General features: G+C 41.0%; 1 protein-coding gene across 3 annotated transcripts in view; it reads left to right on the forward strand.

The window, feature by feature from the left end:
- RGS6 (regulator of G protein signaling 6) overlaps nt 1–23,124 on the forward strand; it is a 236,182-nt gene that overhangs the window by 134,857 nt on the left and 78,201 nt on the right. For all 3 annotated transcript variants that reach the window (XM_065754747.1, XM_065754749.1, XM_065754748.1), the window contains exon 3: nt 13,179–13,278. In XM_065754747.1, the coding sequence (XP_065610819.1) occupies nt 13,179–13,278 (100 nt within the window). The remainder of the gene's footprint in view (nt 1–13,178; nt 13,279–23,124) is intronic.

Below are 23,124 nucleotides of genomic sequence, written 5' to 3' on the forward strand. Positions count from 1 at the left end.
CTCATCATGACTCCCATCAATATGAAAAGACAGAGAGAATTTTTGAAGGACACTATGATAAATGTCTCACTGGATAAATTAGGCAGCAGAGTTTGCCAATACTGTGATCATGTGCAGCCAAACTCCGAGGTGAAGCATTTGCTAGTTCTCCGTCCCAGGAGGACTGAAGAAAAGACTACTGCTGAACCCAGGGAGCACTGAGTCCGGGTGCAGGACTACATGAGTAGGCGCAGAAAACAGGTAGGCTAACTTTGAGTAGAAGCTAGTAGTGAACCGTTTGTCTGAGTGAACAACTGTTTAGCCTTTGGAAAGGTCATGCTGGTTCTGCAAACTTGATATTAGTCTATATTTTGGTAACTATGAGAATGGAATCAGACCTCCTTACAGAGAAGAACTTCTGTTGAATTTCTGACTGAAACTGCTACCTCTTCTCTCTGTGAGCATGTTGGAGATCTGCTCAGGGTTGTAGTCTAGGAAGAAATCAGTAAAGAGAGAGTTGCCACACTCACAGAAATGGCCTGGAATGCTTTGAAGTTGCTGGACTGTATGCATTTCTGTTCCTCTCCCCTGACTGTTCAGATATGCATTATTGATGCCATTCTACCATCTCCTCTCACCCTGCTCCTGCTGTGCCCTTATGTACCGCTGAGCTGAAGCAGGTGCAGGGATCAGCGTGCAGCCCAAACTGCTGATCAGGTCTTGTTTCTTTTCATGCCTACTTCTGAACACTAATGGGGACCACTTGATAGTAGCAAAGAGAACTTGCAGATTTTCTTTTTTCATTCTTTGTCTGCTTACTCAGTAGTTATTCTTTTCCTTTGTACTATCTCACTGGTCTTCTAGGTAAGAAATGAAAACCTAGATGATGCCAAGCTGATGGCAGATGTGATGGTATCCCGCCACCCCCATTTGCTATACTGTTTAAGTAAAATTTATGCAGTCTTGCATTTCCTACCTTTGAACTTCAGTCAATTGTTGAAGTGTGCTAGGTGGGGTTTAAGTGTCTAATTCCTGTTGATTTTCATCAATTACTTTTACTGAAGTTATTAGACCTGTTGGAGCACCACAAAAATTATCCAGGGGATGGAGCACCTCTCCTGCAAAGACAGGCTGAGAGAGCAGGGGCTATTCAGCCTGGAGAAGAGAAGGCTCCAGGGAGACATGGACGTGGCCTTTCAGTATTTAAAGTGGAGTTACAGGAAAGGAGGAGTCAGACTCCCTGATAGGGTCTGTGGTAATAGAAGGGGAAATGGCTTCAGCCTTAAAGAGGGTAGATTTAGGTTAGTTATAAGGAAAAAGCCTTTTACGGTGAGGTGCTGGATCAGGTTACTCAGTGATGTGGTTGATGCCCTTTCCCTGAAGACTTTCAAGCCAAGGCTGGATCAGGCCCTGGGCAACCTGATCTAGTTGTGCATATCCCTGCTCATTGCGGGGAAGGTGGACTACATGACCTTTAAAAATCCCTTCTAACTCTAAGTATTCTGTGATCAGCATTAAGTACCAAATCCTACTCACTGTTTAACTTTCTTTACATTAAGTCAGATAACCACTACTGGCAGATTGTGACAGGGTGTTCCTCCCTCCCCCAGCCTCCTCCTTTGGCCTGGCTGTTATGCCCAAGGCTTTGCTCAAGACTGTTAACATAGACTTGCACCTACCCCAGATATAGTGCCAATATAGGCCAAGAGCCCTTTAAGCTCTAATCCTCATAACAAGACCTGCATGTGAGCTCTTCAGTTCCCTCTAAATATTGTGAAGCTTGAGTATTTATAGACTTTATAGACTCATAGAATCACCAAAGTTGGAAAAGACCTACAAGATCATCCAGTCCAATTGTCCACCTATCACCAATTTTGGTGGATCGCATGGAATATTTATTGGATATAGCTTAATAAGATGTTCACCTCTTGATAGAAGGTAAACCTCCAGCATGGAATGAGGTTGGTAGCCTGCTCCATGACAGATCCCTAAGCAATGTAAAACTTGCAAACCTTAGATTGTTAGCAGTACCAGGGGAGCTTAGTGTGCTGACTCTGAGGTACAGCATGGAGGGTGGAGAGGAGTGTAAATGTACACATGACCAGACTCTTTGATAGCATCACAGGGGTAAGAGCTTGGCAGTACCATGGAACTGCTGAACTGTGTTGCTGTTGGCGCTGAGCCAGTAGTTCTCCATCCTTCTGTCAGAACCATTCTCTGAGTAAACTTTACAAAACAAAAATATGTTGAAAGTGTTATTCAAGTTCTTCCTAAAAGTAAGAAAACAGTATTGAAAATGGCCTAACAGAAGGAATGTAAGGGGAGAAATCATCACAGATATCGGGAGGACATCGTTGACTTCTGAGACCAGCCAACAGACTGAGCCTCTTATTCCCTCCTCCCACAGGGATGTTTATTGGGTGAGATTTGCACACTCAATTACTGAGTGATTCCCCAGGAGACTTAGAAATCTCCAGAATTGTTCTGTGATTACACAGTTGTAGCTGCCTGTATTATTCATGTTCTTGGTAAACCTGACATGCTTTACAGATAGTCTGTTTATCACCTGCAGACCAAAATAATCTGTATTCCTGTTGCTTTAATAAACTGTACTGTTCACTAATCTAACCATGGGTTCTCATTAGGTGGAGTCAAATTCCATAAGGGCTGTCATGAGAACTCACTTAAAAACACCTAGATGAATGGGTGGTGCACTACTAGACAATATGTATGTGATAGTTCTTACATAGAATACAACTGGATTTGAACGCCAAATCACTCAGAATGTAAGCCCAGCTGCCCCTAACCCTGGTATCTGAGGACAAGCTGGAATCCAATGGAGTTTATTTTCTGCAAAACTTTTCTCCCATTTTAGCATGACGCCATGTTCTATTAAAAAAAAGAAATAATAATGCTGTGTTGGAGTGAGAAAAGTGCAGTATTGCAAAGATAACCATGATTAGATTGTAGAAAGTAAACGGCAGAAGAAAGGATTTAATGAACAACTCTGAATAGGTAATGAAACTTATTGTAAAACTTCTTAGTGAATTATCTGATAGTATGAATAAATCTATAGGCTTGGAAGCCTATGGGGGGGAAGAAACAGAGAAATATTCATCAAAGCTTTGTGTTAGTTTAAACTCTCTTTGCTTGCCCTCTGTTATCAGGTCAACTAATATAAGGGACAAAGACAGTGCAATTTTTGGTAATTGGGTTGTTTATCTGTGCTAATCCACTCTGCTAATAGACAAAGACCAGTGCCATTGTAAGCTTCCCAAACATAATAAATGTTTTAAGCTTGCCTGGCTATGCTCAGAGCTCAGACGTTGCTCTCTCTGTTAAATACCTTGGGCACAGGCAGCCCAGGGCTTGCCCTGTAACTGGTGAAGTGGCTGCACCTTCAGCTCCATGGAAATGTTCATCTGCCATTCACTGTGATAGCATCACCTTCAACCTGAGTGTTAGCAATCTAGGAGGAAGCAGTCATAAACTTCACTTGTTTGCTGCTCTAATTGCTGAGCCACTTGTCTGATTCTGATGTGCAGAAAGATGGAGGTGGCACGTGCTGCATGTGGCACTGTGCTTCAGCGTGTGAAGCACTTACCCATTGGATCTGCCAGTGCTCAAGCAGGTGTGCAGGTGGGACTGAGGGAGGAGGCCTGGGGGCAAGGGGCAGAGGGGTGCCAGGCAGTGGAGTTGGAAGAGAAGGTGCTCTGCTGAATTTTTTTCTGTTTTGCATGAATACAAATCCTACTGCTCCAGAACTTATTTTTTTCTCCTTTTTTTGTTTGTTTGCTTTTTAAAGGAGAATTTATGAGTATTTATTGTTCTTTGCTCGGTGAGGAAGCTCTAAATCTACTAAATGTAGACACTAGCATCTGGTGGCAATGATATAAAGGCAGATAATACTACATTTTGCTCTGACTTGGTGGGTCCGCACATTGAAGCAGCCATTTGGCCGTAGCCACTGAATGTACCTGTTTTATTCTTTTCTGCTCTTTCTCAATGAGTAAAATAGCAAGTTAGCATTACAGTAGCCAGAGACAGTCTCTTATGTTGCCTGCTGGTAGAGGAGGGGCAAGGGAATCTCACGTTCTCACTGTGGGTATTTCTACCATATAAGCAGTATTCAACTGTATCATATGCTGACTCCCATAGAGAAGATAGAAATAAGTTCCCAAAAGGACATGGTATTGTAGGATTTCTAACTTCTCTTCTACAGGTAACATTTTCCTTGAATTAAGCAACATACTGATGAATTAGAAGTAATTAGAATTGGTGTCTCTGGCAAGGTTTGCAGAAGCTGTGGATTATGACATGCTAGGAAATAGAGGATTAAAAAGAGCAGCAGAGCCTGGCCATTGGGCATTAGATGTTTTAAATGCCAGTATTACAAATGATGTTTCAAGTGGGCAGTAGTAATGCTGCTGGTTTTTCTCTCTAAGTCAGTGATGTGCTTTCCTTCTGCTTGATGTTATTTAGGTAAAATACATGATATGGTATCAGTGCATGGTTCAAACATCTTTTAACCAAAAAGAGGGAAACGTCAGAGCTGGACTGAATAGCAGTTTGACTCCAAGGTGAAAGAAGAACAGATTTGGCGTTGCTTGTCAGCTGCCACAAATTTAGTTCAAGTGACATGTTCTTGCTTCACTGTAAACAAATGAAGGAAAAATTTGTTGGGGGAGGGAAGGCAGATGTTTCTTTTAATAAGAACAATGAAAATTATCTCTTTTCTGAAGTGTTATTATAAACAGTTTTAAGTGTTCCTTTTAGTCAGTTGACAATATCATTGCTACTAAAGGACAGAGCTAATAGTGTAGTGAAACCACTGAATGTGTCCTAAAGTCAGTTTGGAATTAAACATTATCCACGTACCAAAAATGTGTCCTGGCAGATCCTATCACTGTTGTTTGATTTGAAACCTTTTTTTCTGTGCGTGTGCAAAAGGGAATAAATTAATCACTTTCAAAGTAACAAATGATAGTTGTGATGCATTAAAACTTTCGTGAATCCAATGATTATGGTTGTGTCATAAGAATTGTATTTTATTTTTTGTCTTTAAGTTAATGACCTATAAAAGTTGGAGCTGTCTTTGTTGTTTTTTGGGAGCTATTTGAAGGGCATTTACAATTTCTTAATCTGGTGTTCTGGTGATTTTTATGCGTGTTTTGGTTGTGGGTTTGTTAGTTTGTTTGATTTAGCATTTTAGCAATAGCTGCTATCAAAAGTCCAGTGTGGAAGCAATTGAGTAACTCAGTTCAAGAGACTCTGAGTCTTGTAAGTGGTGCAAAGTGCTCTATTTGCATTTGATTTATTTCCTAAATTAAGATAGCTCTGTTCAGACAGTATCAAATGTGGACTGACTAATGCTTAGATCTAGCTTAAGTTCTCTCTAATACCTCCACAGTTCCTCTTTCAGTTTACCACTGCTCAGTAGAACACCTGGATTTCTGCAGGCTGCCCTGCAGTGCTGGGAGCTCCTTCAGAGTGCCACTGCAGATAGGTGCACAGTGCTGAATGCTCTAGCTTTGTCCCTGCATGGGTAACTACAGTCTTTGTTGTCCAGTGATGTATGTTTTCGTGATCACAGCCTGATTATTTTAAACTGCACTGAAATATGTATGTATGCGCTACAGAGGAAAGATACAGTTAGTGGAAGAAAATTCAAAAAGCTTCAAATCTACATTCTTTTTGCTGTCCAGCAAAGCATTCTTTACAAAGCCTTCTTTTTGTTCTAAAATTCAAGCAATTTTTCTTTCTCACTGGTTACCCTTTAAATTCTGAGTGGCAAATCTTTTTCTGTATGTCTCTGCTGCTCTTTTTTTATTTATTTATTTTGATTAAATGCATAAAAATGATAGGGTGACACTTCATGTAGAAAAGGACAGAAGCTAAAAAATATAGTATCTTGAGTGTGATAAATAGGGTTGCCTCTTTCTCCAGTAATTTGCAAGCTGCTCTGCTTTGCCCCTGCTTCACAGCATTTAGGGGTGGGGGAGGATCTCATCTTTATTGTGGTATGGCACTTCTCAGTGCAAAGAGTTAAATGATGCATGAAATGACCTGTCACATTGCATTATGTGCCACAGTGATGTGTACAGAGCAGTGCTTCTTTCCTTTTCTGTCAGAGAAAAGCAATTCCCTATACCCAGCTGTTTTCTTGGTTTGAAGAGTTAACATTTGGTGTGTGTATATGTATTTCTATGTAATTTACTTTAGCTCAGCCACAGGAGCCTATCAGATACTGAATAAAAGAGGGATGTGCAGGGTGGTTTCCCTCAGCTATTTATTAGGGAGAAGAACAGTGGAAACTGGATGTTTGTGATTAGATTTCTTTGTAGGAAAAAAAAAACAGAAACAAAAGCTTTTTCTGTGTTCCAAGTTGGAAGTAGTTCTTGAACTGTTTTCTAAATGGCTCCAAGTATTCTTGCTTCTGTGGGAAAGGTTATGCTTACGTGTATGAAGCTCTAACAAAGGAGTAGAAAATGCTCATACATTGTATTTCTTAGTTCACTGTATTATGTTCCAGCTCATGCTGTATGGTTCCATCTGATTTTGCCTGCAGCTGATAGAGCTTTGAAGCTCAAGTTGAAGCAAAAGCCTGCAATGAGCAAGTCCTGTCCTATGATTCAAAGCATCATTGTTTTCCCTACAGATACTTTTCTGCTGTTCTGGGAAGGTGTGGATGTAAACTTTGCTCAGGGCTGGGGCCTGAAGTTTCAACAAAAGAAAGAAAAAAAAAAGGTGGGTGGGGGGAGAATATGAATTTCTAAATTAAAAAGAAGTGGGTAGTGGAGAATGACCCACTCAATCTTCAGTGAGCATTTGAAGTTACGGAGTTTCGTTCCCTCTCATTACTTCCTGGATTTTTAACGACACCTGTAGCAATGCCAGAAACCTGTTCAGGCATCCACAAACTCCACTACTACTTAAAACCCTTTCATTGCTGCCAAATTCTCTAGGAGTACTGCGTTTATCAAACCAGTTCAGCATCACAGGAGGGAGAGCTCATCATAGATTTCTGCCCGCGAGGCTTTAGAAGATGAGTGTACACATGTGAATGGCAGCAGTGACAGCTGAGTCTGGGTTAACATGAGGGCACAGTGCAGTTACTTGGTGCAACGTTGCCCACATTTTGGGCTGCGCAGGACAAGAGCATCCTCTGCAGAGTGCATAAACTTGACGTGTTTGTGCCTACGTCAGCCTTGTCCCAGCCTCCAGAGTTGACTTCTGCAGTCTTTTTGTTGGAGTCCCCACCTGCAGTGGGAAGGGATCCATGTCCTGGGTGCAATGAGTCCGGGAGCCAGCACCTCCCTTCTGACATTGACTGCTGTGATCAGTTTGACCATTCGTTATTTCTTGTCACCAAGTGCAATACTAAAACTCCTTTTATGTACTACCTTTCATCAGACTTGAAAAACTGGCCTTAAATCACATTACAGATTGTAGACGCAATCTGGTGTTGTTGGAAGGTTTAAGATTCCTGGAGCTTTCTTGGTCACTGCAGCACTAAACCAGGTTTTGGCATAATTTCACTCTGCATTAGAATGGTTAGTGCACAGCCAGAACTCAAAGTGAAATTCGTGGTGCTGCCAACAAGGGAACCACTCAAAGCTGTTGAACTAAAACTGCCCTTACTTTTGGTGCCTGCCAACTGAGGTGACTTCTGCAGTGTTGTTTCAGATGACAGCTGGGTTGCAGATTTGCCTCTAGGTGTCAGTTCAGGGGCTTCACCCTCCCACTGAGGGCCTGCATGCTGTGCCTGGAGAGAGGGGTGCAGAGAGGGCACACAGGTCTGCTCTTTCATGTCTTGGATGGAGTTTGCTTTTTCCAAATTAGTTCCTATGCGGACTATAGTAGGCATGTGTGCTCTGCACTCATTCATCACTGCATGAGCGATCAAGAGGGCTGTGTGGTTTATATGAAGTGCAGTGATGCAATGGGAAAACAAATCTCTAGCGTTTCCAAGGCAACCTGTGCATCTGCCCCTGGCTGGGAGGCAGGAGGCTGCACATCCCTGCAGACAGTGACTTCAGCAAACCTCACCAGAAGGAAGCACGTGCTCTCCCCAAGTTCCTCCTGGTGTTGGTATGGAGGAAGCAGTGCTGCACATAAGTTTTCCTGGCTAGAACACTCTGTGCTTTTGTGTGTGTGTCTGTGCGTGGTTTTGAATGTGTGTGCCTAGTTCATAAGCTGCACAAAAGCCCCCTGTATTCAATATATACTGTGTAGCACAAATTATATAACTTTTTCCCCTAGAATATGACTTGTATCATACCTTACTAATAATTTTACAGCCATTTGGCTTCCACTGCAGTGCTTCAAAATGCACATCATCTTCACTGGGTCATAAGAAGTTTAACGCTTCTGCTTGCAGAGCACAGCAAAATCAATATTTGATCTAATTTGAAGCTGGCCTGAGGTTTCTGATGAAAATGGTTCTATTCTGAATGGTGTAAGATATTTGAAGCTGATGAGTCCCTAGCATTGCTGCCATAGTTGAAGTTGCATGGTCAGTGAACATGAGTTCACCCTGAGTATTTTTACACAGCTTTCTGACTTGCAAAATACAGCCTTTTCTTTCGTGTGATTATAGAAACTGAGAAACTGTAGAAACGGAGCTCATCAGGAATTGTCTGTCAAAATGTTTTTAATGAAAAACTGAATTTCCGTAACCATTGATGCATTGATGTTTTTTGCTTTTAACTGTTGACACTGATGGGCTAAAAAGCCTGGGTTGGCAGGGGGAGAAAATTGCGTTAGTTCAACTGATTTGGAGAATTTCTTTTTGCTGGATTAATTTGCTACGTTCTGGGCTTGTTTTCTTTTGCTAAATGTTAAACTATTTTTCTTCTAATGGCATACATACTGCCTGAGGGGAATAGCTGCAGCTCCTGCTTTCCATGGCTGTCTTTGTTTCTAACATTGGGCAGAGAGAGGTGCAGAGCCCAGCTGATGCAGAAGGATGTGTTATGTGAGATGTGCATCAATCATTTAGCACTGCATGGCATTGCCCAGGCCCTGTTGTTGCTTATCAGCAGCTGGATAAGAAGGGCCACTGTTTGTTCTTGACCATCATTTCAGGTCATCCTATTGATGGATTGAATCCTGCCTCACTCTGTGAAGGCTTGACAAGCAGACACTCGTTTGTGGAGCTGCAGTGATATTAGCAGCAGGGCACAAACAACTGCAGTGGGTGTCACTGTATCTGTTCCCTCTCTGCCACCTATTCAAGCTATTCAATTAGATGATTATAAAAGCTAAAAAGTGTCAACAATCTTAAGATGATATTATTAGCTCAGTTTCACCTTCCGGTAACATTTGAAGAATGTAGTTGTTCTTTTCTGTCTTCACATGTTTACATGTGAGGAGACCCTGTGGCAGACTCTGCCTTCATCTGAAAATTAGGAAGAAGTGGAGATGAAAGCAACATCAGTTCCTCCCATGCCCCTGCGCTCGGCAGTCATTGTGAATTAGCTGTGTGGAAGCAGTCGACCGGCACTGCCAGCTGACGCACCCACGCGCTGCCTCGCATTGGCCTGACTTCAGGCACTGGGCATGTGAGAGACCCTCAGAGGTGCTGAGCAGATCTTCTGTAGCTATCCTAGGAGCCCTGCATCCTTCACTGATATCTTTGAATTGTGCTTCGTTGCCCCCCTGTGATGTGCTATTATCTCCGTGAGGCAAGAGGGGAGCCTTAGACAGAGACAGATGGATTTGTTTGCTGGAGGTCATGAAGCAATTCTCCAACCGTGCTGCTTCGCTGGTTCCCAGCACTGTCTCGGTGGCAAGACTGTCCTTCCTCCCTCAGAGGATCCTCCCTGTTTTTTTCAGCTTCCTCTCTGTGCAGTAGGGGAGGGTGAAATTACCTGGACAGGTGAAACAAATGAGCTGCAGTGAGCTTCTTGGGGGGACTTGGTCCTGGCTGCATGCATGGGGCTTTGCGAAGGCAGCCAGCCAGTGTGGGCAGCCCGTATTTCAGTTTTCATATTTTCATTTTGAATTTGATTACAAGTAAAGTTAAAATCAGGTATTCCTTTGAGGAACCCAGCAATCGGCTGGAGATCACCAGGAACTGTGCTGGAAATGGAGAGACTGTGTGAAAGAGGAGGCTGTAACCTCTTAGGCAGTGGACTGCAAATGGTGTATCACAGGAAGATGGTAACTGTTTCTGGATCAGATGTGAGGACGGAGAAAGAAGGAAGATATGGCACCTGAGGAAAAAGAGAAAAGTAACATCCAACACTTTGACAAGAGCAGAAACTGCTGGTAGTCAGGCTGGAGAGAAAAATGAAGAAGCAGCTTTCAGAGCCTTTTACGAGGGCGTCATCTCTAGGGCGATTGCAACTGAAATCCAAATAAGCAGTCACATTTGAGGTATCAGAGCCAGCTTTATTGCTTTGAATGGAGCTGGTTTAGGAAAAAAATACGTACTTTGCTTTTTAGATAATGAAAACTTTATTTTGCTTGAAATTTAGCTTTTCTTATCGTGACGTGATCATCACAACTTGTAAATACTTAAATCATGTTTATTTGGTTTCCAGTGAGCGAAGCAATTATTTTCCTACACTAAAGGAATTATTTTAGCTCTTTTTTAAATTCTAAACTTTTTGTTGGAGTGAAAAATAGAAAGCAACAATGTAAGCAAAAACTATGCTTGTGTTTTTGAAGTCTGTAAGTGTTCCTTGAGACATAGAACTCATTTCAGAGTATTTTCTCCCTAGTATGCATGGAAAATCTGAGTTCTGATTCCAGTTACAAGTGCATCTGGAGGAAAGCAGTAAACTTAAAGGTTGGATTTTGGGATAGAAAGGTCTGAGAGCCCTTCTTGGTGTGCTCTGATAAAAGGGGAAAGGGTTGTATGAATGTTCGCAGTGTTTGGATTGGGGCAAAATAAGCATCTATCAGAAATAGGCCATAGATCAGAGAACCGTGGAGGAGCTTATGTTAGCCAGGACCTGTGGAGGTCACTTGGCGCAGCCCCTGCTCAAGCAGGGCCAACCAGATAACTGACCCCTCAGCAATCTATTGACTTTCTCAAGTTATTTTCATCTTTGTGACTTCATTTCTGCTGAGAATCTTTGTTGCATGTGTTAACTTAAAAATAATACGTAAACAAGGTGTGAACAGTTCAGTTATGTGATAGTCAGAGGTTAAAAATATGGTGATCAAATGCAGTGTCTGATGTTGGCAGGAAGATTTTCATACCATCTTGGGAAGACTTGAAGTTAAATTTGTTTTGAAATGTGAGTGTTGAGCCTGTGAAACAAATTTACTTTCACATCTAAATGAGGAACATATCAGAGTTGGAGAAAGCTTGTCCTCCCGGACAGAGGGGCCCTCTGCTGAGGTTGTATTTCACATCATTTCTGAAGAGAAAATCTTCAGGAAATCTATCAGAAGTGTGATGCCTCAGAAGAGTTTTGCTCTCAGTGTGACCACTGTTAGCTTCTTCCCTGAACAGCTGAAGCTTCTGTGGCTATCAGGCAGTGTGCTCTACTCTGAACCACTTGAGCTAACAGGAGAGCTTCTGCTTTATTTTTGCTGTTTGAGACCTCCATGCCTTGAATTCTCAGAAGTACCATGTGTCTGTGTTGTTCTTGCTTTCAGCTTTCTGTTCTTCATGCTGTCACTCTGAAGTAGATGCAGATCCTCAGTAAATATCCCTTCCTGTCATAGAAAAAAAAAAAGTGGAAGGTTTTATTAAGCTCCTTTCGCCAGTAATTACATAAGGTGCTCTGAAAGTAGTGCCTCCTATTTACTTCCTTGGAAACTACAACAGTTACAGCATAATACCATCTGATGGAGTAAATTCTCAGCTACAAAACACTTATTTTTCAACATAGTCACCACCATTAGCTACGCAATTTTGCCAGCAATGGATAGGAGCCTGAATGCCGTGATTGTAAAAGTCTGCGCCAGCTGAGGTGACCCGCTGTTTCACAGCTGCTATGACAGCTTCACTGCCAGGAAAGTATTGGCCATGCAGTCCATTTTCCATTGACCTAAACAGATGGAAGTTGGAAGGTGCCAAATCCAGACTGTACATTAAGACAGTCTAGCCAAAATTGGCAGTGTGCTCCATGGTCTTGAAACTGGTCTAAAACCTGGCATTACCATGTTGCATCTTCTCTGGCTGACTCTGGAAGTTCAAGCCTTCAGTTTTGTCAGTGTTGTGATGCATCAGTCAGAGCTGATGATTAGTCAGGTTCCAGAAAATCCAGAAGGATCACCCCTTTCCTATCCCAAAGATGAAGACAGTGCATGTCACCTTACTTGCTGAAGTCTATATCTTGAGCTTTTCTTTGATGGAGTATTCACACATCCCACTTTGTGGACAGCTGTTTTGACTCTGGCTCATAGTGGTGACACCATGTCTTGTCACCAGTAATGATGTGCTCTGGAAAAAGACACTTTTGGACTTGTATTGGTTCAGTAGATTGTGAAAACTTGTATATGGTGTTCTTTCTGCTCTTCTCTGTTGTGTGGAGCATTCGTGGGACCCACTTGGAATATCACATAGTTTGTACTAACATTGCCACCATTGTTTCTAATACACTGAAGCCAATATTCAGCTGTGTACATTGTTCCCTGGTTGTAATCTGCTAATATGTAAGAATGAGCTGACCAAGATGCTCTTAATTTTGTGGTGTGACAGCTGCCCCTCTCCTGATATCTGTTGCACAGCAACAAAGTGTAATGGATATTGGTGGGAAGGTTCAACCTCTATTGCTGTATCACCACCATTCGCTTCTAATGTCCTGGACCAATGTAATAAAATAGGAGGTATTACTTCCAGAGCAGATCTTATAGATCCCTTGATTGCCATGGCTTATGGATATGACCATATACTTCCCTGTTTATGACAGATTGCATATTTTCCTGTGAAGTGAAATTTAACCTAATTCACATGTGTAATCAACATTCTTCTGTCTCTATCACCACTAGTCAGCAAATAAAAATGACAGCAATAGTATTGTCAGTGCTTTCATACCACAATCTTTCAAGCTGCTCTTTGTTATCTCAGGGTTTAAATTTGGGAGTTGGTGGCCATTTCTCTACGTTTGTTTTTGTACAGTAACGTGTGACATATTCGATCCCCATCCCATCAGCAGGGTTTCAAAGCAGTCAAATTATACAGACATAACATTTCACTTTTTTGCATAATCCACTAAGTCTTTTCTTCCTTTTGACAGATTGAAGACATCATTACAAGAATGCAGGATGACAAAACAGGTGGAGTTCCCATCCGAACTGTCAAGAGCTTTCTGTCTAAAATCCCCAGTGTCGTCACCGGTAAGGACCCTGGTTAGAACAGACATGAGAGTGAACTGATGCTGGCTGGCTCTAGGCCAACATAGATGCAAAAAGTAGGAATGAAAGAAAGAAAAATTGCCCAACTCTGCTCAGTGTTTGCACTTTTTTTGTTAGGGGCAAAGTACTGAACCAGGATTGATCAATTGTTTAAGTAAGCAAGCATTTCTATTTCGCTGTAAAGTGAGTTATATTTAAAAGTATGTTGCATGCTTCAGTGCCTGTCTCAGAATCTTTCCATGTGATGGGATTAGGAAGTTTTTAGGGAAGTATTCAAGAAAGGAAGTTGAATCTTCACTTATGCCCAAATACTTTTTTTCAGGCTTCTGTTATCATAGAAGAATGAGAGAGATCTTTTATGCACCTGTGCCTTTTTGTTAAATGTCTAAAGGTGTGAATAGTGCAGGAACTGGCTATCAATACAGAAACATTCCTACCCATATTTCCAGACAGTCTAGCTGCTGGTGCAACAATGAAGTTTACTCTCATTTTATAAATTTGTTCAGGGTGATGTGATATAAATTGCTCGGAGAGACTGTACTTATGCTTCTGATACGTGCGTTTTGGAACTCTATGGTAGTACTCACTACAGTGACACAGACACGTTTCCCTTCTCTAATGCTAGTCTGTTGTCCAATATCTGATACCCTACTACTCCTTTAACTTGTTGTTAGTAATCTCATGTAAGCTGTAATGTAAGCATAACTTTCACAGTCCTGCAGAGTTGCTTTCTGAATCAAATCAAATATGCACACTGATTGGTCAGTTTAGGGAAGTTTCACCTCTGAAAAAGGGAAGAACTTCATTCTCTGGCTGCTACAGTGACATCTTCACTCCAGTAAAATTGAAATAATCACTAAAAATGCAAAACTGCGTTATTGCATCTGGGCAGTGTACTGATAATTGGAAAAAAAACCTGATGGTTTAAATAAACATTTCTTGCTCTTAGAGACTCTAAACTGTTGTAAGATAATAGGATAATATTTCTAGTCAATAGGAATATTGGTAATACAGATGGTGTCCAGTCACTGCAAAGATGGTTCCCTGCAGCGGAGCATAGCTAAACTAAAGCACTTCAGAAATATCCTTACTGTGAAAAATGTTGGACTGAGCAGAATTTGAGGTTGTGATGATTCATTTAGAAGTGTGGTTTAATATCCTTGTATCAGGAAAATAATGTCTGACTTAAACTACAGGAATAGGATATAAATCTGCAGAGCTCTTGTGGCAAGGCAAGGCATGTGGAAATTGAAGTTTTTATTTAAGTAAGACTCGGTCCAGTTAATCCCTTCTTATTGAGCAACAAGCTCTTGAGCCTGAAATTGATTCCAGGATGTTGACTCTAAGTCACTGTCAGTTGCAGGATTATTGTGCGAAATAAATGTGGATCTAGAATGAGATGTGAAAACTGTGATACTAAGGTGGTAGTCTACAATACACAAGCTTGATGTCTTGAGATTTACTCAACTGAAGTAGATTTCTGATATTCCTGTTAATATTTATAGCAATGATTAAGCAGTTGATATAGTCATCATGTTGTCATTTGTTAGTCAAGATAAAAAGGAGACCTCACCCTTCTTATACTGATTATCCTTAAGTAGAGCATGATGGAAGGTGCTCCCCCTGCCCTCTATTCCTCTAGAACAGCTGCTGCATCACCTTGAAGTGGCTGTTCTCAACAGCATGGGGAATAGTAGAAAGACAAAGATAAAATAAGAACAAAACCTCCTTCTAAAGCTCACTGCAAACTCAAATTTGGAGTGGAACAAGCTCAGTAACACTCCCTTCAGGTGATGTGAAGGCAGTTGCTTTGAGGTGTGCTGGGTTCTGCATGAGGCCTCCAAGTTTGAAAAGTATGGTTAAATAATGGATCTGAAAAAAGCCAAAGTCTTCTCCATTTTATGTTTCTCCCTTCAGGTGCATATGCTTGCTTATGTTTTTTGTGTTCATAATAGATGGTCAAAGAGGTGAAGCACTTGATGCGTGGAAGGAGGCAAGGATGTATCTGAGTGGAAGTGGAGGATTCTAGCTTTTGTGCAGTCTGGGGAAGGGAAAGATAAAGGGAATGTGAGCTTATTAAGAAAGTAATGTCAGGGACATGTGGTGGAAGCACAAAAGACAGTGCACATAAGTTACATGAATAGAAACCCCTAATAGGAATATAGGAAGAAAGCTCTCTGTGGTTGGAGCAGCTAGGCAGTAGCCAGGAGAGAGGCTTTGGTACCAATGTGTTTTGGAGCTATTCAAGAATCCCTGAAGCGCAGCTGAAGTGAGCAGTCTGACCTAAAGCAAGGCTAAATGCCACATTAAGTGGAGTTTAGACTAGGTGACCTCTTGTCAATCCCTGTGCCCTGAATTATTCTTATTGGTTACTCAGTGTTAGTTAGCACTTCTATAATTTCTTCAATTTCATGAACACAAGATAATTTCAAAAAGCTTTGGGCACATCTTTACAGCTAACCCTTAGGAAGAACTTAATTTCTAGACTCTGGCATTCTTGCACACTTTTCTTCTATCTGAAAAGTAAAACAATGATGCTAAGACATGATTTACTTGGCAGGTTCACAGCTACTCTGATTAACAGTGCTTTATTTTTGCTTGACACTTCTATTATAATGCCTTCTCACAGACGAAATGTAAAATCTTAAAGAAAAAAAAACAAAACAAAAAACCAAAAACATTACAGCACTGCCTTGGTGCCCTGAACATGCAGTTCTGTTTATAGTACAGAAAAGTGGGTGTTTGATTTAAAGTTTGATTTAAATTCTCTGTTTTTCTTTCATGTCTGGATGCCTAAGGTATGAATGGAGCATCCTGTAACATAAGGAGAAGGAAATTCGGGGAATTATCATTGATACTTCTCTCTAAACAACAGGAGCCTGGGAAAAGGATGAAAAAACCTTTTTTGAATGTATGATGAGTCTGTGTGCGGGTGCTGTGCCAAAGGCAAGTTTTAATCTGCATTAGAAATAGATTTGTGTATCCTCTTCCCTGGCTTTTGACTCGAAGTAGGTCAGTCGAAGGAGGATGCATCACACGGTTATTGTAGTTTAGTCGTCGCTTTTATGGGCAAGTTGCAGAGAATGAAAGTAAGATGTAACCAGACAATGTAGCATTTGTTTGCATGTATTCAACAGACTCTCTGCTAAGTCTGGAATACAACACTGACATGATGGACAAACGGAAGGGAGAAGTGACTAAAGGTAAATGTTGAGAAGGGTTGTGATCCGTACCCTGACCAAATCATCAGTCCATGCCCATGATGACGGTTGCTGCAATGTATAGATGTTTACATTTCTCTTCTAATGAGAAAACCATTTCTTCAGTAATGATTTGTTTCTGTAAATGAATCAGCAATTCTCTGTTGACCTAGACTGTCATAAAAATATCTCATTATAATACCCATCTACAAAACTGGCTTTCTACTCTTTTTGATTTCCATGCTTTTGCATCTTAAAGCTAGCCTTCTGTTTTGTCAGTGGACACATCTGTACTTTCTCCTCCTACTGATTCAGACTTTGCCCTTGGCAATGTTGATGATAAAAGTTGGAAAAGCCAATGCTAACCTGCAACATCTGACCTTTCCCATGTAAGAAAGTCTTCTTCGCACTCTCCTATCTTCCCCTCATCTCCAGCCTCATGCCACATTTCCCTATCTGATCCTGTGAACCAGCATCTTTACTGTTGCAAACCAAGGCAAATGTACCATCTATTAGTCTTTTACCATTCTGTCCCCATCCTAAGAAGTTTTTATCTTGACCCAATCATTTCAAGCAGCCCTGTCCCCCACAGGAGAAATAACTCCTTCCAGCAGCAGTCCCCTAGCTGTCACCCCACTTGTTTCCCTTACCCCCAGGGCTTACTTGTCTCCTTGCTGTGCCCTTGTAGCTGCATGCATGGCTTGGAAAAGATTGATGGATGATGTCCATCTGTACTGACTTGAAGTAAGTGCCATGCAAGTTTTATGCACACAGGGCTGCCAGTAAATTTCATTCTTGACCTGCCATGTCTTTTATACCAAGTTCCAGACCTTACTGAGCAGTGAGTGCCAGTATTACTGAATACTGCCAGATGGCCTGTCGTTTATCAAGACTCATGATATATACCAAGTTTAAACTGCCATGTGTCTCTGTCTGAAGAAGCCAGCGTGCATCCTGGCAAATGCACGTAGAGTTGTCCCAGAATGTCAGTTGGCTAGAGCAAGTAAATCCCATCGTGTTGGAAAAGAGAAAAGAGAATTTATTATTGATAATGTTCCCCAATTGGATTGTTCATGGTAGCTAAGGTATGGAGGATTTCATATGCATGTTGTGAGATGAGCTCCTCAGGAGCTGATCTGGTGGTATTTGTAGCATTTCTCCTTCAGGGGAGCTCAAATTCATCTCTCATCCAGATAAGGCAACCAGAGGTGCAAAGGTAAACAACAGATTCCTCCTCTTCAGGATTTGAAAGTTCCTGGTTCAGAGGAACCGTACAAAAAGAGACGTTGGTGGTGAGAGGAGCAGGACCAGAACTGGCAATGCCAACAAGCAGCAGCACCCATCACCTATCGAGGCCCGGTGAGCTGGCTGAAAGGCTGTGTGTTTTGCTGCAATGTTCATTTTCTTAATGCTTTTGTTTGAGTTAGAACCTGCCTTGGTTCCTCACAGGAACTGCTTTCCTTGAGACCAAATGGTTCCAAAGTTGAGTGCAAGTGGGCTTGGTTTCCACAGGGGCTGTCTGTTGAGCATCTTGCATCACCTGACCATAGGATTTTAGTTGTAGGACTGGCCCTGATGGCAGACTGAGATGAGCATTTCAGCAGTGTCATTCTAGATCTAAAATAAACATCCCTGAATTTGGAGCAGCCACAGATGCTGAACTTGAGTATCCAAAACATCAAAATGACTGTGTGATTCAGGGATTTGAGTCCATTGATCAATTTTTTTTTAAATTTTTTTCTTAAGTTCAGCTTTCCTTTGCAATTTTGCTCTCCGAGAAACAGAGGACTTAAATTCAGTACTGGCTCTATTTCAGGCAAAGGTAGTAGATGTATATAGTCCCAAATCTAAACCAAATGCAATCTTTCACTAAACAGGAATGAAATCATTTATTTTAAGAAACCACAAATCAAACAAGAAGGCTTTGACTAATTCAAACACTTTAATTAGTTTAAATTGTGAAGGCTGAGCTTCTTCATTGCAACTTACATTTTCTTCTCTTACACATCTGTTCTTCAAATTGCACCCAAAGGAAATGTAATCCATCCTTCCCTCAATAAGAACATAGTTATACCTTTTAATCTAGTACTTCAAAGCTGCTGTGAATTGCATGGCTTTAGACATGTCAGCTGCTACATGAGAGGCACGTGCCTTGCAATTTTGTCTGTAGCTTTCTCTTAAGCTCTGTATTCCCATGCCAGGAGAAAAATAACTCTTCAGCTCCTTAGCTGGGTTTATGCTGTTTTCATCTGCAGCTCCCTCCTCCTCCCATTTTTCCCTTCAAGTGCATCCATCTCTCTACCTTTCAAAGGAGGAGTGGAGTCAGGGAAGAAGATTGAAATCTGTTTTCTAAAGCGTTGTAATTCTTTGACTATCGTTAAAGTGTAAGTCAGTGCCTTGTGAAGCAAAAGTTTAAAGGATTTAATTTTGAGAAGATAAGTAGAAGAGCAGACTAATTGAATAGGATATGGTTGTCAAAGAAATGAGAGAAAGCAACCAGAATTAATATTTTTAAAAGTGAATATTCAAGATGTTATCATCTGTGCAAGACCACACAGTGTGCATGCGTATGTTCATATACTCACAAAAAGCATATGATTTTACATAAAATAAATCTGAGTGCTGGATGCTAGAAATAAATAAGGATAAGTTTCTGCGTTGTTTGTAATTGTTGTGCAAGGTGATGAGTGCCAGCATTTGTGTATGACTGCCCTCTGCTGTAGCCAAGCTTCACTTCAGTTCATGCAACCTCACCTTTATCAGAAGGCATGCTCTATGTGTAGTGCTTTCCCAGTTCAAATATAGCTAGAGTGGAACGTTTTGTGTCCTGTGGCAGTGGTCCTTAATGCCTGTGCGGCACAAGCTCAGCCCAAATACTGCAGTATATATGACTGCTCTGACCTATGAGAGGAAGGACTGCTTTTGGAGCAGGCTCCCAGTGCCCCTTGTGAGTGTCTCAGTCGGTTCTCCCTTCTTGTCAGGGTTACTTGTCTCCACAGAAAGCTCTTTTGTGCATCATGTGAAGCTTCCTGATCTGATTTGTCCTTGCTGGAATTGAAATTTTGCCTTCATCATGTTAAAGTATGATGAAACAGAAGATTAAATAATCACGGTATGGGTGTTCTTGTGGCAAATAAAAATACAACAAACAATCGCTAATATACCTGTTCACCTTCCTGTGGCAGCTGGTCTGCTCTTCCAAGTTACCAGAGATGCTGTCAGAAGGGAAAACAAAAACTAGAAAACCTTCCAGCCACTGGGGAGAAGTTAGAACAGCACAAAACTAGAATTTCTCTTGCTAAAGAATTTGAACATAAGAATCAGTGGTCTTGAAGGAATCACGTGAAATCTACATGGCTAAAACAAAGCAGATCTATTAAAAATGGTTAATATACCTTTTTGGAGAATTGTTTTCAGTAAGGCCTTTCGATAGAGCCTAAAAGCTGGAGTAGACTGAGACAGATATTCAGCATGTTAAGTTACTTGCTGAACTCCAGTATTTAGATGAATTGATAATTCAGCCACAACAACAAAAATGTTAAATATTAAGAGTGTTCTTGTTGCTGATTGCATTTTTATTTAGAAACACAGCATTTAGCTGATGGAATATTGTGGCTAATGAATAAAGCATTAAAAAAAATCAGCAATATTTAAATGCCTGTAGAAATTCATAGGAATGAATGATTAGTGCATTTTTTGCATTAATTTTGCTATCTTCAAAAGCACAATATTATTATAGAAGTTTGTTTTCAGATAAGAGTGACGCAGCAAAAGAGCTGAGATTAATTACAACTACTGTGTGACTTTGATTTTTGTGCGTAACTGTTGGGCAGACTACCCTCCATCTGCAGTGCTTCACTTCTCCTGTCTTCATCTCATGTCAACCTGAGAACTGTGTGGTGAAAGATCCACCAACACACTTCTGTTGTCTTTTTTCACACCACTCACCTTGTTTCTGCATTGCCTCTAACACTTCTATGGGCTTCTGAGCATCAGATGTGCAGCAGAGCATCTTTGCTCCCCCTGAGCCTAGGGAGCTGCATATACTGAGGCATCTGTGGGACTGCAAGTCTTAGACCACCTGTGTCTGGATGTTGCAGCTGAAGGGATCAGGACTGCTAGTGTGGAGAAACTATTACCAGTTTTGTGTGGAGACCTTAATAGTTGATGAGTAACTTGTTTTGTTCTACCTGTTCCAGAACTCAGAGTTCTTTGATATGCTTCTTATTTGCATTGTATAGCAACAAGGAATGTCACAGATCTTGAGTACTGTGCTCAGTTTTGGGCCCCTTGCTACAGGAAAGGCGCTGAGGCCCTGGAGTGTGTCCAGAGAAGGACAGTGAAGGTGTGAAGAGTCTGGAGCACAATTTGAGAGCTGCTGAGGGAACTGAGATTGTTCTGTTCAGAGAAGAGGAGGCTTGGGGGAGACCTTATTGCTCTCTACAACTACCTGAAAGGAGATAGTGGTGAGATGGGAGTTGTCCTTTTCTTCCAGGTAATAGCAATAGGACAAGAGATAACAGCCTTGTGTTGCACCAGGGGTGGTTCAGCTTGGATATTTGAAAGAATTTCTACTCAGAGTGGTTGAGCACTGGAACGGGCTGCTCAGGTGTTCAAGAACCATGTAGATGTGATACTTAGGGCCATGGTTTAGCAGGTAATATTAATGGTAGATGGACGGTTGGACTACATGTGATCTTTGAGGTCTTTTCCAGCCTCAATGATTCTATAATCTGACTTCTAACATTTCCAACAGAAATGGCAAACAAAAAAAAAGTTAAAGCTTTTTGTCTTTCCATACATGTCCATCATTAGAAATAACCAGCCTTTTTTTTCCCCTCATACACCTTTACACAGTTGCTTTAACACTTCCTTTCCCTTGTGTGAATAAATCTCTCAAACTGCACGCTGGTTTCCAATGGATGTGCTCTGAGTGCGGTGTGAACTGATGAGCTTGGATATTTTTGATGTATGATTCACTACCACATGCGGAGAAGAAAATTATATTTTGGTCCTGCAGAGAAATAGAACTAAGCAATTAGGTCTGTGTTCAGTTAATTCCTGTTTGATGGCTGCATGCTTTGAAATAAGAGAATCTTAGAATTCTACTCCATTACGATGTCACTTATACAATAAGAATTATTTCCATGAAGATACTTCAGTAATATGACCTGAAAGGTACTGTGTTAAATCTTGCCCAGAAACTGGTATAAAATAGGCAAGAAACTTTGAGAAGTTTGTTCACGTAAAATGATAATTATGACACTTAAAATGTAGCATAATGTAGACTCTTAAAAAAGTAATGTCTGTCTGTAGCAGTGGAAGATTTTGTTTTATGGCCACTTATTCCTGGTTGTTAGTTTGTGTGTTGTATTGCATAGAAATGCTGGTTTTGGTCTTATTTTTACAATAGATAGAATTTCTTCCCCTACTCATTATTTATTTACTTATTTACTTAACTAAGAATATTGACTGCTTTCTGGACAATGCCAAAATCACTTGCAAATTCACTTGAATAATATCTGATTTTTTTTTTAATGATTTACTTTTGCCCTAAGTATTCAGTAAAATTCATGACTTTTTCCTGAAGAGATTAGATTGAGTGAAAACCACATATTTTATAATTAAGATGTTTGCTTAAACGTCTAGTAATTTAGTTAATGCTCTCCAACCTGAGGCACTGTGACAGGTGAGGGAACTGTAATAGAACTCATGGAGAAAAAAGGTTTATTGTATTCTAGAGTAATTTCAATTGCTATTCTATTCAAGACTGTGGCTGCTGGGAATAATGAATTAAACAGTGGCATATTAATGAGAAGTAGGAAAAAATACAGTCAGAAATGAGCATTTTAAATGTTATTTCTAGTTTTATTTTGCAGCATCGTTTATTCATCACTTACGTCATTATTACATGGCTGTTATATTATGGATTTTTTTCCTTTAGATAAGAAATGTTCACTCTAGGTATCCAAAGGGTATCAGGTACTTGATACAAACCGGTAGCTTGCTTTTTTGGTGTGCTCCAAGATGTACTTGAAAATGATATGCCTATGAGATGAAGAACAAACAGAACATTGATATGTAAATAACATTAAGAATAATTTTGAAATGAACTTGTCACTTGCTTTACTACAACAGCTTGGTGATGTGTCCAGGCTCTGTGTTGTGCCTTATGGGAGCTGACAGCAATCAGATTAGACATGACAGTTGTGCTCAGCAGTAAACAACACAGGTGCAAAGGCACTCACAAGTCTTGCTGTGTGACCATAGCTGGTAAGTACAGGACCTGTTCCTGGGAGAAACAAGCCTGGTGATGAGCAGCAGAGAAGGGATGGAGATCTTCACCCCTCCAACTTTCAGCAGCATGCAGGCTGAGAGGTTGTGGAGGTCCTTTAGGGAGGATGTTGTCATATCACAGTCCTTCTTAGAAGACCGTTCTTTCCTGTTTCCATATATGGCCTGTCCCATCTCATTCATTCACTGAGGATCTCTGTGGGTTCACATGAGTTTGCACAGGATCGGCTGAGCAGACACGCTCCTGAGTATGTCCCTCTGCATTTGAGTACTTCTATGTAAAAGCACAAAAGAACTTATTTTCCTGCCCCTGTGGACAGCAATGTAAGGAAAA

The sequence above is a fragment of the Cyrtonyx montezumae genome, unplaced genomic scaffold (genome assembly GCF_038088225.1).
Source record: "Cyrtonyx montezumae isolate F1298 unplaced genomic scaffold, pur_monq_1.0 scaffold_10, whole genome shotgun sequence".
Lineage (NCBI taxonomy): Eukaryota > Metazoa > Chordata > Aves > Galliformes > Odontophoridae > Cyrtonyx > Cyrtonyx montezumae.